Below are 13,840 nucleotides of genomic sequence, written 5' to 3' on the forward strand. Positions count from 1 at the left end.
TATTCAATTCCAGACTCTCCTTTCAGTATCTGAATATTCTTGGCTGATACTTTCAGCCAAATTATTAATTGTATTCCTTTTTTCTTCCTAGTGATATTGACTGCTTAGTTTTTCTGACTTGCTTCAGAGTAGCTTAGTTTTTTTAAGGCCTGCTGTGCAATTTTTATCCTGGGATCTCCTTTTTGATTTTATTTTCTATATCCTCTGTCATTTCTTTCCTTGGAGCAACTCAAGAGTAGCTTCCTGGAAAAGGGTGATACAAACATTGAGACCTGTGCATCTGAAAATGTTTTGACTTTATTCCTCATTGCTCTATTTTCTGTCCTCTAGGTTTCCTAAAGAGAAGTCTGATGGCATTCTGATTTTTGTTACATTGTAGAAAGCTTTGTTTTTGTTTCAGTTTTGATTTCTCTGAATGATTTTAAGAACTGCTTCTTGTCCTGTGAAGGAATGATGTTCCCTCTCAGTTTATTTTTATCCATTTACTAGGTATTGAGATGTTATTCCCAGGAGGACTAGGAAGTAATCTGCATTGTTCTCTGCCATTTCTCTAGAAGTTAGCATAGTGTTTGGCACATAGTAGGTATTTAATAATTATTTTTTGAATAAATCTAATGTTCATAGATCCCTAATGACATGTTTATATTATCTTCATTGTTCCTTTTGCCTATTTTGCCTTCTTTATCCAATATGCAAAACTTTTAAACTTCTTATCAGTTTACTATGCCTATCTTCAGTTTGGTTTTTCTTTTCCTCAGTACCCAGTAGTTTGAGTGTTTTTATACCTGAGAATTTATTTATATTCAGATCTGATATCTGAAACTAAAAACCTCATGATATGGCATTTCACAGGGAACTTTCTAGTATACCACAATCATGTGATTTATAACATGTGACTAATTGTTCTTATTTCATAGGCAACTTTCTAGTATACCACAATCATGTGATTTATAACATGTGACCAATTGTTCTCATTTCTAGACACAGTCTGGAAAATTGATGATCTTATGGATTGGCATCAGGAAAATAAAGACAAGCTGGGAAGTACGGCAAAAAGCTTTGAATGCACTACATTTGGAAAACTATGTCTTCTTAGTACAAAGTATCTTTCAAGACAAAAACCTCGTAAATGTGGCACGCATGGAAAGAGTTTGAAATATATAGATTTCACTAGTGATTATGCTAGAAATAATCCTAATGGGTTTCAGGTACATGGAAAATCATTCTTCCATTCTAATTCTAAACATGAGCAAACTGTTATTGGAATAAAATACTGTGAAAGTATTGAATCTGGAAAAACCGTCAATAAGAAATCGCAACTTATGTGCCAACAAATGTATATGGGCGAAAAACCCTTTGGATGCAGCTATTGTGAGAAAGCCTTCAGCAGCAAGTCATACCTTGTAGTGCATCAGCAAACTCATGCTGAAGAGAAACCCTATGGGTGTAATGAATGTGGGAAAGACTTCAGTAGCAAATCATACCTCATTGTACATCAGAGAATTCATACAGGAGAGAAACTACATGAATGCAGTGAATGCAGGAAAACATTCAGTTTCCATTCACAGCTTGTTATACATCAGAGAATTCACACAGGTGAGAATTCCTGTGAGTGCTGTGAATGTGGGAAAGTCTTCAGTAGGAAAGACCAGCTTGTTTCACACCAGAAAACTCATTCAGGACAGAAACCATATGTGTGTAATGAATGTGGGAAAGCTTTTGGTTTAAAATCACAGCTCATTATACATGAAAGAATTCATACAGGAGAGAAACCATATGAATGCAATGAATGTCAGAAAGCCTTTAATACAAAGTCAAACCTTATGGTACATCAGAGAACCCATACAGGGGAGAAACCTTATGTTTGTAGTGATTGTGGAAAAGCCTTTACATTCAAGTCACAGCTCATTGTACATCAGGAGATTCACACAGGAGTAAAGCCCTATGGGTGTATTCAGTGTGGTAAAGGATTCAGTTTGAAATCACAGCTCATTGTACATCAGAGAAGTCACACAGGAATGAAACCTTATGTATGCAATGAATGTGGCAAAGCCTTCAGGAGCAAGTCATACCTTATTATACATACAAGGACTCATACAGGAGAAAAACTCCATGAATGCAACGATTGTGGGAAAGCCTTCAGTTTTAAATCACAGCTTGTTATACATCAGAGGATTCATACAGGAGAGAACCCCTATGAATGCCATGAATGTGGGAAAGCCTTCAGTCGGAAATACCAGCTTATTTCACACCAGAGAACTCATGCAGGAGAGAAGCCTTATGAATGCACCGACTGTGGAAAGGCTTTTGGTTTAAAGTCACAGCTTATTATACACCAGAGAACTCATACAGGGGAGAAACCATTTGAATGTAGTGAGTGTCAGAAAGCCTTTAATACAAAGTCAAACCTGATTGTACATCAGAGAACTCATACAGGAGAGAAACCCTATAGTTGTAATGAATGTGGAAAAGCCTTTATGTTCAAATCACAGCTCATTGTACATAAAGGAGTGCACACTGGAGTAAAACCCTATGGATGCAGTCAATGTGCAAAAACCTTTAGTTTGAAGTCCCAGCTCATTGTACATCAGAGAAGTCACACAGGAGTAAAACCATATGGATGCACTGAGTGTGGGAAAGCCTTCAGGAGCAAGTCATACCTTATTATACATATGAGAACTCATACAGGAGAGAAACCACATGAGTGCAGGGAATGCGGGAAATCCTTTAGTTTTAATTCACAACTCATTGTGCATCAGAGAATTCACACAGGAGAAAATCCCTATGAATGCAGTGAATGTGGGAAAGCCTTTAATAGGAAAGATCAGCTCATTTCACATCAGCGAACTCATGCAGGGGAAAAGCCTTATGGGTGCAGTGAATGTGGGAAAGCTTTTAGCAGCAAGTCATACCTAATTATACACATGAGAACTCATTCAGGTGAGAAACCATATGAATGTAATGAATGTGGGAAAGCCTTCATTTGGAAATCACTACTCATTGTACATGAGCGAACTCATGCAGGGGTCAACCCTTATAAATGCAGTCAATGTGAGAAATCCTTCAGTGGGAAATTACGCCTTCTTGTACACCAGAGAATGCACACAAGAGAGAAACCATATGAATGCAGTGAGTGTGGAAAAGCCTTCATTAGGAATTCTCAACTCATTGTACATCAAAGAACTCATTCAGGAGAGAAACCCTATGGGTGCAATGAATGTGGGAAAACCTTCTCTCAAAAATCAATTCTCAGTGCACATCAGAGAACACATACAGGAGAGAAGCCTTGTAAGTGCACTGAATGTGGGAAAGCCTTTTGTTGGAAGTCACAGCTCATTATGCATCAGAGAACTCATGTAGATGACAAACATTGATAATTTTATGAAACTCTGAAAAGTGGATTCACAAGAGATAGAAACAGAATCATATATAAAGAGAAACTCTGTAAGTGGAATCATCTTGTCATCTTCCAGAAAACTCATACTGAATAGAAACTTTATGAATGCACAGCATATGGAAAGGCATCCACAGAAAGCTGTTCTTTACATGCAAAAAGATAGTAGACAATACACAGGAAAACTGAATTTAGTAACCACTCTGAAAATTTTTAGCAGCAAGTCATACCTTTTTTTAAAAACTTCATACAGGTGAGGAACCATGTTAAACGTTGTAAAGTCATTTTACTAACATAAGATTCACAAAGAGGAAACTTCATGAACCAGATGAATATAGAATAGACTTCTTTGAAATTCATAGTTTACAGAATTTTAATGAGAGAAATTATTGAGCTAATGAATGGCAGAATTAACAAAATTACAAACATTTTATGTATCGGAAGCATATACCTTGGAGGAACCATGCTATAAGGGAAAGTTTAAATCTAGAAATGAGAAACCCCTAGGGAAAAAATATATATAGGAGTGAACATCTTATGAATGTACCAAATAAACCACAGCTGGACTGTTAACCTCACCTTAGAAGCTTCATTCTAAAAAAAAAAAAAAAAAAAAAAAACCAACCTATTATTATATCTTAATCTTAATTTTGAAGAATTATTTCCTTTAGGAATCATTTTAAGAGAAATTTTATTCCAGGTGTTCCAAAATTTCAGGAAAAGATTTTAGAAAATTCTCAATTATAAATAATAAGATACAGATTATTTCTGTGTACAGGTGAATCTAGTAAGGAGGTTAAGAATAAGAAATAATATCCCAGAGCCTACAGGGATATTTAGATATCTTCCTATGTGTACTACATAATATGAATTTTGCAGTTTGGCATTTTACTTGTGAATGCCATATGTGAGACAAAAATCATCTTCCAGAGATTTCAGTATCTCTGATATTGACAATCTCTCTGATATGACAATATCATCTTCCAGAGATTTCTACTCTGCATACCAACATTGTTTGTGTCTTACCAAATGCCACTTGTTACTAGAATATGACTTATTAAAAATGCATTTCCACACTGCAAACATTTTTTAGGGCTATCTTCTGCCCTTTGGAAGCAGTCTTGGCAGCAACCTCTTTAGTTATAGTAATCAATATAAGGCACACTTCATGTGTTTGTGTAGCCTGGAATCTATTCTACCTTCACAGGTTAGAACATCTTGATTTCCTCTTAGAGAAACATTCCCTAACGGTGTATGTAGTCATGACGGAACCACCATTCAAGATGCCCTGCTCAGGACTTGGCATGAGCACTATGGTCAGCTGAGGCTCAGAACTGTACATTGTTAATGGGTTTTTCAGGTTCAGAAAAGCAATATGAGCTTTTGTTCTATGGTAGCATGTTGATGTAATAAGTAGCTATTTCAATAGAGGTTCCCAGAACAGCTTTTGTTACTGTCATTTTCTTAACTTTGTTCACTTGTCTTTCATTTTGAGCTATTGGGTGTGTTTTTAATACATTCCTTGTTTGATTGCATTAGCCATTGTGTATCTTTTGCATACAGCTTACTAAATCAGATGGCTTCAGAAATGGGTGGTAGAGGAGTAGGCAGAAACTTGCAAGGATATGTGGATATTTGGAAATGGTTGTTTCCCAAGACAGGATGGAAGTCTTTCAAGTAAGAAACTTGGCCCATGCTATGAAGTCATGAAATGAATTGTTGGCATCATGTGCTCACTGAGGCTCTGGGGAAATGGATAAGTTGTCATTGAAAAATTTTAAACAGAATTCTGGAGTGTGGTCAAGAGGGGATTGCTTTTGATACCCATGTATAACATGGAGAATAATGATGTTAAAACTTCAATTTAAGATTTTCTGTCAGTGATACTACTTAGTTACATGTAGCTATAGAGTCAGAGTGGTGAAAAATTCTGCCAGTTGCTTACTCACAAAATTAGTTTTCTTCACTACCTCATCAGGTTTGTTATGTGAGTGGGCATTAATCTGGGAAGAGTGGGACCCTGGCAGTTAGATTAGGGCTATCTTGGAGGAATATGCGGATTCAATACTGCAAACATTTCTGAAACACCTTCTGCTTTGTAGTCTATTAGATACCCAAAGAAATTTTCATCCTTGAAGCGGAGGAATTTTGATACCTGAATGCCTAACTGATGTATTCTGCTTATACAGAATCCAATCTCAAGATACTTGGGGTGAAGAATGATGATTCACAGAAGGGAAGGGAAATCTTACATAAACAAATAATTGCAGATACTTGCTAAAGTATATCCCCCAATCTGGGAAATACTGTAAAGGTGTATATTATTACTGATGTACCAAAGAAGACAGAATAAATTCATAAGAGAAAGTTTATATTCAGTTTACTACTACCTAGGGTTAGATTTTAGTTTGTTGTTTTTTCAGGTGCAAATCTACATGCAGCCTTGCCTGGTAGAAGCCAGAAGTGTTGACAGGATTGAGGACAGCACTCACATACTGTGGGAAAGAATAATACTTGATTAGGACTTAATATTATTTAATGAAATGAAAATTTTACAAAACAGAAATTGAGTTACTGGTTAGTAAATCTACCTAGTCCTTCTACCCCAGCCCCAGAAAAGAAAGACATTCCAGAGACTTTTCAGGAATAGTTAAAAGGAAAATCCAAGGAAAGATAACCCCAATATTTTACAACTTCCCTATCAAATAGAAATTTAGGAGAAAAAATGACTTGCAAACCATATTTGTGAACATAGGTTTAAAAATCCATATTTGTGAACCAAGGTTTAAAAATTCTAAATGGAATTATAGCAAATCAATGTATAGCTAACAAGAAAGCCATATTAGGTTTAACAGACTATTAGTGGATCCAGCATCCTTTGTTCATTACCAGCAGAATCACTATTATTTATAATGGCAGTATGCCCACTTAAAAAGAGATATATGGGGCCAGGCATGGTGGCTCACACCTATAACCCCAGCACTTCGGGAGGCTGAGATGGTGGATCACCTGAGGTCAGGAGTTTGAGACCAGCCTGGCCAACATGGTGAAACCCCTCTCTACTAAAAATACAAAAAAATAGCAGGGCATGGTAACCGACACCTATAATCCCAGCTACTTGGGAGGCTGGGACGGGAGAATCACTTGAATCTAGGAGGCAGAAGTTGCAGTGAGCTGAGATTGTACCACTGTACTCCACCCTGGGTGACAGAACGAGACCCTGTCTCAAAAAACAAAAGAGTATGTTTGGAAGATTTAATATTAGAAAATATTTTAATTAACTACCAGATAAAACTCATAAGGATTATCTCAGTATATGCTGATAAATCACTTGATGGAATTTAATACCCATAGATGACACTAAAATACTATTAAGTTGGGAATTAAAATTAACTCCTGTAACTTGGTAGGGAATATATGTTCTGAAAACACAAATGTCATACTTAACGATAAAATAGTAGAAAGATTCCTTTAAAGTAAAATTAGCCAGGTGCAGTGGCTCATCCATGTAATCCCAGCACTTGGGAAGGCTGAGGCTGGAGGATTGCTGGAACCCAGGAGTTCGAGACCAGCCTGACCAATATAGGGAGACCCTGTCTGTACAAAAACTTTTTAAAAAGATTAGCCAGCTGTGGTCAGGCGCCGTGGCTCATGCCTGTAATCCCAGCACTTTGGGAGGCCGAGGTGGGCAGATCACTTGAGGTCAGGATTTCAAGACCAGTGTGGCTAACATGGTGAAACCCTGTCTCTACTAAAAATACAAAAGTCAGCCAGGTGTGGTGGCACGTGCCTGTAATCCCATCTACTCGGGAGGCTGAGGCAGAAGAATTGCTTGAACCTAGGAGGTGGAAGTTGCAGTGAGCCAAGATTGCACCACTGCACTCCAGGCTAGGCGACAGAACAAGACTCCATCTCAAAAAAAAAGATTAGCCAGGTGTAGTGGCAAGTGCCTGTAGTCCCAGCTACTGAGGAGGCTGAGGCAGGAGGTTAGCTTGAGTCCAGTAGTTCAAGGCTACAGTGAGCTATGATCATGCCCCTGCACTCCATCCTGGGCAACAAAGTGAGACCCTGTCTGTAAAAAACAAAGCAAAATTACAAGAATGCGCATCACTTTTATGAAATGAGTAACATCTAGCCAATGTGTGAAAACAAGGAATGTGAGGAATTAGGGATGGGTGCAGAAACAAAACTGCATGAATTGGAGATGTGATTGTGTAATTAGGAAACCCAAAATAAACCACAAACAAATATTTAGAACTGCCAGTAGAATAGCAAGTATGCAGTTGTCAGTCAGTATCCATGGAGGAACCCCCCCCCCCCCAACCGCAACCACAGATACTCCCTGTGGATGCTCAAGCTCCTTATATGGCATAGTATTTGCATTTTTTTCTTTTTGAGATGGAGTCTCGCTGTATTGCCAGGCTGGAGTGCAGTGGTGTGGTCTTGGCTCACTGCAACCTCTGCCTCCTGGGTTCAAGCAATTCTCCTGCCTCAGCCTCCCTAGTAGCTGGAATTACAGGCACATGCCACCACGCCCAGCTAACTTTTGTGTTTTTAGTAGAGATGGGGTTTCACTATGTTGGCCAGGCTGGTCTTGAACTCCTGACCTCGTGATCCACCCTCAACCTCCCAAAGTGCTGGGATTACAGGTGTGAGCCACCGGCCTGTATTGATTTTTCTTAATTCTTTGCTAAAGGGCCAGGTAGAGTTATTTATTTATTTATTTCTTGTAGAGATGGGGTTTTACCATGTTTTCCAGTCTGGTTTCAAACTCCTGGGCTCAAGCAGTCCACCTGCCTTGGCCTCCCAAAGTGCTAGGATTACAGGCGTGAGCCACTGCACCCAGCCATAAATCTTAAATAAATTCTGATTTTGGTATAAATGATATATTTAAATTTAAATAAAGTTGCAAGTTTTAACATGTCTACTCTTTAATTTTCAACATTGTTTCAACTACTTGTTAGAAACACAGGCCATTAAAACATTAATAAAAAGGCTGGGCATGGTGGCTCATGCCTGTAATCTCAGCACTTTGTGAGGCTGAGGCAGGTGGATGACTGGAGGTCAGGAGTTCGAGACTAGCCTGGCTAATATGGTGAAACCCCGTCTCTATTAAAAATACAAAAATTGGCCAGCTGTGGTGGCATGCACCTATAATCCAAGCTACTCAGGAGAATTGCTTGAACTGGAGAGGCGGAGGTTGCAGTGAGCCGAGCTTGTGCCACTGCACTCCAGCCTGGGCAGCAGAGTGAGACTCCTTCAAAAAAAATTAATAAAAGCAAGCACATAGGGTGCACATTTGCCCTTCCCTCTTGGGATCCAGGGTGACCCCACAGGTGCTGTTCATCCCCAACTTTGACCTGGACTGTTCCAGTGTTTTGTCTGTGTTTCTCCCTTTTTTTGTACTGGGATTTCTCCCCAGAAACAAACCCATATGTATAAAAAGTAGTTGGGCTTGCTATAAAGATGACTAGTGGAAACCTCAATAGAGGTATGATTTCCTAAAATAAATCCTGTTCAGATATTACAGGGCAAAGTAAAACAGCAAAGCTCCCTCCTCAGCACTCAGGGTGCAGGCCCCACTTTTCCTCATCTTTTCCTCCTGTGGCCTCCATGTATCCCAAAGGTGAGGTGACATCGCCCCAGATTGGTCCAGAAAGTGCACTGGTCGTCACTGTGGGTGTTCCCTACGGGAGTCTTCAGATATGGAAGCTCTGGATCTCACTGTGATGCACCCCCCTAGGGGGTCCCCAGGTTGTGAGGAAAAGGAAGCTTTAGTCCTCACTGTGGTTGCATCCCCCACCAGTGGTCCTCAGGTTGATCCTGAGGAGAAGGAAGTTCCAGTGCTCAGTGTGATGTACCCCCACCCAGGGGTCCCCAGGTCCTGAGGAGAAGGAAGCTCAGAACCTCACTGTGGATGCGCCCCCCTGCCAGGGGTCTCCGGGTCAGTCCTGAGGAGGATACTCTGGTCATCACTGTGATCTACCTCCCAGGGGTCCCCAGGTTGGTCCTGAGGAGAAGGAAGCTCAGAACCTCACTGTGGATTTGCCCCACGAGGGTCCCTAGGTCAGTCCTGAAGAGAAACAAGCTCCAGTCTTCACTGTGGTTGTGCCCCACAGTGGTCCTCAGGTTGGCCAGTGAGAAGGAAGCTCTGGTTCTCAGTGTGATGCATCCCCCAGGTTGGTCCTGAGATGAGGTAAATTCTGGTCATCACTGTGAAGTGCCCTCGGGGGTCTCCGGGTCCTGAGTAGCAGGAAGGTCTGTTTGTCACTGTGGATTCCCCCCTGCCAAGGGCCCCCAGGTCAGTCCTGAGGAGAAGGCAGCTCTGGTCTTTACTGTGATGCAGCCTCTAGTGATCCCCAGGTCCTGAGTAGAAGGAAGGCCTGGTCCTCTGTGGATTCAGCCCAGAGGTCTGTGAGCAGAATGCAGGTACTGCAAGCAGGCTAGACAAGGTGTGTGCTTGCACCCCTTCCTTACTACCTAGGCACAGTGTTGGATGGTCAGTGCTTCCTGTTTTGTGATGGCCATATGCCCCCTCTTGCAGTCCCAGTGAACCCCTGAAATTCAATCTTACGATTTTCCATGCCATAATTTTGGAAAACGAAACTGAAATAGATTCCACCATTCCATGCCTTAATTGGAATGGATAGAGATAATAAAAGGCAAAGTAGATGGCCATAGACAAAAGTCAAGTGATTTCCTATATATTAGAAATAATGTATAGGAATAATTGGAATTTGTAATGAAAAAAATCAAAAAAATCTGAAAAAGTGTTTGTATGCAAAATATACAAAAAAAAAAAAAAAACCTAAAATTGAACAAGAAGACAACCCAAGTAAAAATGGGGACAGATCCAAATACATACTTCCCAAAGAAGATATACAGATGGTGGCCAGGCACCGTGGCTCACGCCTGTAATCCCAGCACTTTGGGAGGCCGAGGCAGGCAGATCACCTGAGGTCCGGAGTTCGAGACCAGCCTGACCAACATGGAGAAACCCTGTCTCTACTAAAAATACAAAATTAGCCGGGCGTGGTGGCGCTACTCCGCCACCACGTGATAGCTACTCGGGAGGCGGAGGCAGGAGAATGGCTTGAACCCAGGAGGCGGAGGTTGCTGTGAGCTGAGATCGCGCCATTGCACTCCAGCCTGGGGAACAAGAGTGAAACTCCGTCTCAAAAAAAAAAAAAAAAAAAGATATACAGATGGCAAATAAGCACAAATAAGCATACCAAATAATGCTCAGTGACACTTGTCATGAGGGAAAAGCAAATTAAAACAACAATGAGATAGCACCGCACATCTATTAAAGTGACTACAATCTAAAAATAAGTAAATTTGCAATTGCAACAGGAACTCTCATTCATTGCTGGTGCAATGCATAATAGTATAGCCACTTTGGAAGACAGTTTGACTTTTCCCCAAAGCTAAACAAAGCTTCACAATATGAGCCAACAATCACACTCCTAGGTATTTAGATAACTGCTTTGAAAACATAGGAGTTTGATCTAAACAAAACCCAGCATGTACTCATGTACAGCAGCTCTTTTCATAACAGACAAATACTTTAAGGAATCAGGATAACCTTCAACAGGTGAATGAATAACTAGGCTGGGGTACATCTATGCAATGGAGTCCTGTTCAGCAAGAGCAAGCTCTGAGGCCATGCAGGACATGGATGAATCTGATAGGCATATTGCTAAGTGAAAGAGGCCAGTGTGAAAAGGCTGTATGATCCTATTTCTATGATGTTATGGAAAAGCAGAAACTACAGGGGTAGCAAACATATCTGTGATTGATGACGGTTTGTAGAGGGCAGGGAGTGAGTTAAATGGGAAGATATAATGATAGAAACAGGCACAAATGGGCCTTTGGAGAGTGTACTCCCTCTGCTTGGTGAAATTATGCTGGGTGTGTGTGGAAGAGCCTGGGATGTATGATGCCAGCATGAACAAAAAGGCCACTTATCACTCCAGGAGAGCAGGGTGTTCTGTCATCACACATGAAATTATTTCAGGATCAGTTCCAAGGGAGACTTTCATGTGTGATTTTATATATATATATATATACACACACACACACATATATACACACACACATATATACACACACACATATACACACACACATATACACATATACACATATATATACACACATATATATACACATATATATAATAAGAACGTTTACCATTTTAACTGTTTTTAAGTGTACACTTCAGTGGCATGAAGTACATTATTTCCATTATTGTGCAACTATCATTTTACGTTCCACCAGCAGTGCACAAGGCTTCCAATTTCTCCACATACTTGCCAATATTAATTAGTTTGTTTCTCTCTCATTTCATAGGCATGATCATGACTCACTGCAGCCCCAACCTCCTGGGCTCAAGGGATCCTTCCACCTCAGCCTCCTGGGTAGCTGGAACTACAGGTGCCACTACACCCAAATAGTTTTTTGTTTTGAAATGGAGTTTCACTCTGTCACCCAGGCTGGAGTGCAGTGGCAGCATCTCAGCTCACTGCAACCTCCGCCTCCTAGGTTTAAGTGATTCTCCTTCCTCGGCCTCCTGAGTAGCTGGGATTACAGGCATGTGCCACCATGTACGGCTATTTTTTGTATTTTTAGTAGAGACAGGGTTTCACCATGTTGGCCAGGCCAGGCTAGTCTCAAACTCCTGTCCTCAAGTGATCCACTTACCTTGGCCTCCCAAAGTGCTGGGATTACAGGCTTGAACCACTGCACTTGGCCTCCATATTTTTTATAATAGCCACTCTAACATGTATGAAATGGTATCTCATTGTGGTTTTGATTTTCCTTTACCTAATGGCTAGTGATGTTGAAAATCTTTTCATGTACTTCTTGGCACTGGATTTGGCAATGATTTATTGGATATGACACCAGAAGCATGGGAAACAAAAGAAAAAATAGGTAAATTGGACTTCACCAAAATTGAAAACTTTCGGCATCAATGGACACTATCAAGAAAGTGAAAAGGGGCTGGGTGTGGTGGCTCACGCCTGTAATTCCAGCACTTTGGGAGGCCAAGGTGGGAGGATCACTTGAGGTCAGGAGTGCGAGACCAGCCTGGTTAACTTGGTGAAACCCCATCTCTACTAAAAATAAATAAAAAGAAAAAAAAAGCCGGGTGTGGTGGCATGTGCCTGTAATCCCAGCAACTCAGGAAGCTGAGGCAGGAGGATCGCTTGAAGCTGTGAGGTGGAGGTTGCAGTGAGCCGAGATCATGCTACTGCACTCCAGCCAGGTGACAGAGCAAGAAAGCAAAATTCCATCTCAAAAAAAAAAAAAAAAGGCCGGGTGTGGTGGCTCACGCCTGTAATCCTAGCACTTTGGGAGGCCGAGGCAGGTGGATCACGAGGTCAGGAGATCGAAACCATCCTGGCTAACGTGGTGAAACCCTGTCTCTACAAAAAAATACAAAAAATTAGCCAGGCGTGGTAGTGGGCGCCTGTAGTCCCAGCTACTTGGGAGGCTGAGGAAGGAGAATGGCGTGAACCTGGAACCAGTGAGCCCAGATCTCACCATTGCACTCCAGCCTGGGCGACAGAGCAAGATTCCGTCTCAAAAAAAAAAAGTGAATATGGGAGAAAAGACACTGTAAAATAATATACCTGATAAGGGTCTAGTATCCAGAACATATAAAGAACTCTTACAACCCAACAACAAAAAGACAACCCAACAACAAAAAGACAACCCAATATCAAAATGGGCAGAGGACTTGAAGAGACTTTGCTGTAAAGAAGATATGCAAATAGCATATGAAACGATACTCAACATCACTAGCCATCATGGAAATATAAATCAAAAATACAATGAGATAACACTCCATACCCATCAGAATGTCTTATTATTTTAAAAACAAACCAGAAACAAGTATTGACAAAGAAGTGGAGAAATGTGAACACCGCTGTAAAATGGTAAAGCTACTATGACTGACCCTTGCTACAACGTGGAGGAACCTCAGAAACATTGTGCTGAGAACCCAGCACAGGGCCACACACCTGTAATCCCAGCTACTCGGGAGGCTGAGGTGGGAGGATCGCTTGAGCCTGGGAGTTCAAGTCCAGTCTGGGCAGCATAGCAAGACTCCATCTCTACAAAGATAAAAATAAAAGCAATGTGCAGAAAGAAGCTGGACACAAAAAGGTCACATACTGTATGATACCACTTATATGAAATACCCAGAATGGGTAAATCCAAAGAGAGCATATTGGTGGTTGTCAAGGGTCGGAGGGAGGATGAAATGTGACAGCAGCTGCTTAATGGATGGAGGATTTCCTTTGGGGCGATGAAACTATGTTGGAACTAAGAGGTGGTGGCTGCACAATGTTGTGCACGGACTAAATGTCACAGAAATGTACATTTTTAAAAGTTAATTTTATATAGTGTAAATTTTACCTCAATAAAAAAATCTAGTCCACA

General features: G+C 40.8%; 1 protein-coding gene across 13 annotated transcripts in view; it reads left to right on the plus strand.

Moving 5' to 3' along the window:
* Window positions 1–13,840, plus strand: part of ZNF268 (zinc finger protein 268) — a 33,386-nt gene extending 19,546 nt beyond the window's left edge. For 12 of the 13 annotated variants that reach the window (XM_008967344.4, XM_008967345.4, XM_063593802.1 and 9 more), the window contains one exon: window positions 982–13,840. In XM_008967344.4, coding sequence (XP_008965592.3) covers window positions 982–3,374 — 2,393 coding nt within the window. In that variant the 3' untranslated portion in view covers window positions 3,375–13,840. The remainder of the gene's footprint in view (window positions 1–981) is intronic. The other variant, XR_010108978.1, reaches the window with a different exon arrangement.

This window comes from Pan paniscus, chromosome 10, assembly GCF_029289425.2.
Source record: "Pan paniscus chromosome 10, NHGRI_mPanPan1-v2.0_pri, whole genome shotgun sequence".
NCBI classification, from domain to species: Eukaryota; Metazoa; Chordata; class Mammalia; order Primates; family Hominidae; genus Pan; species Pan paniscus.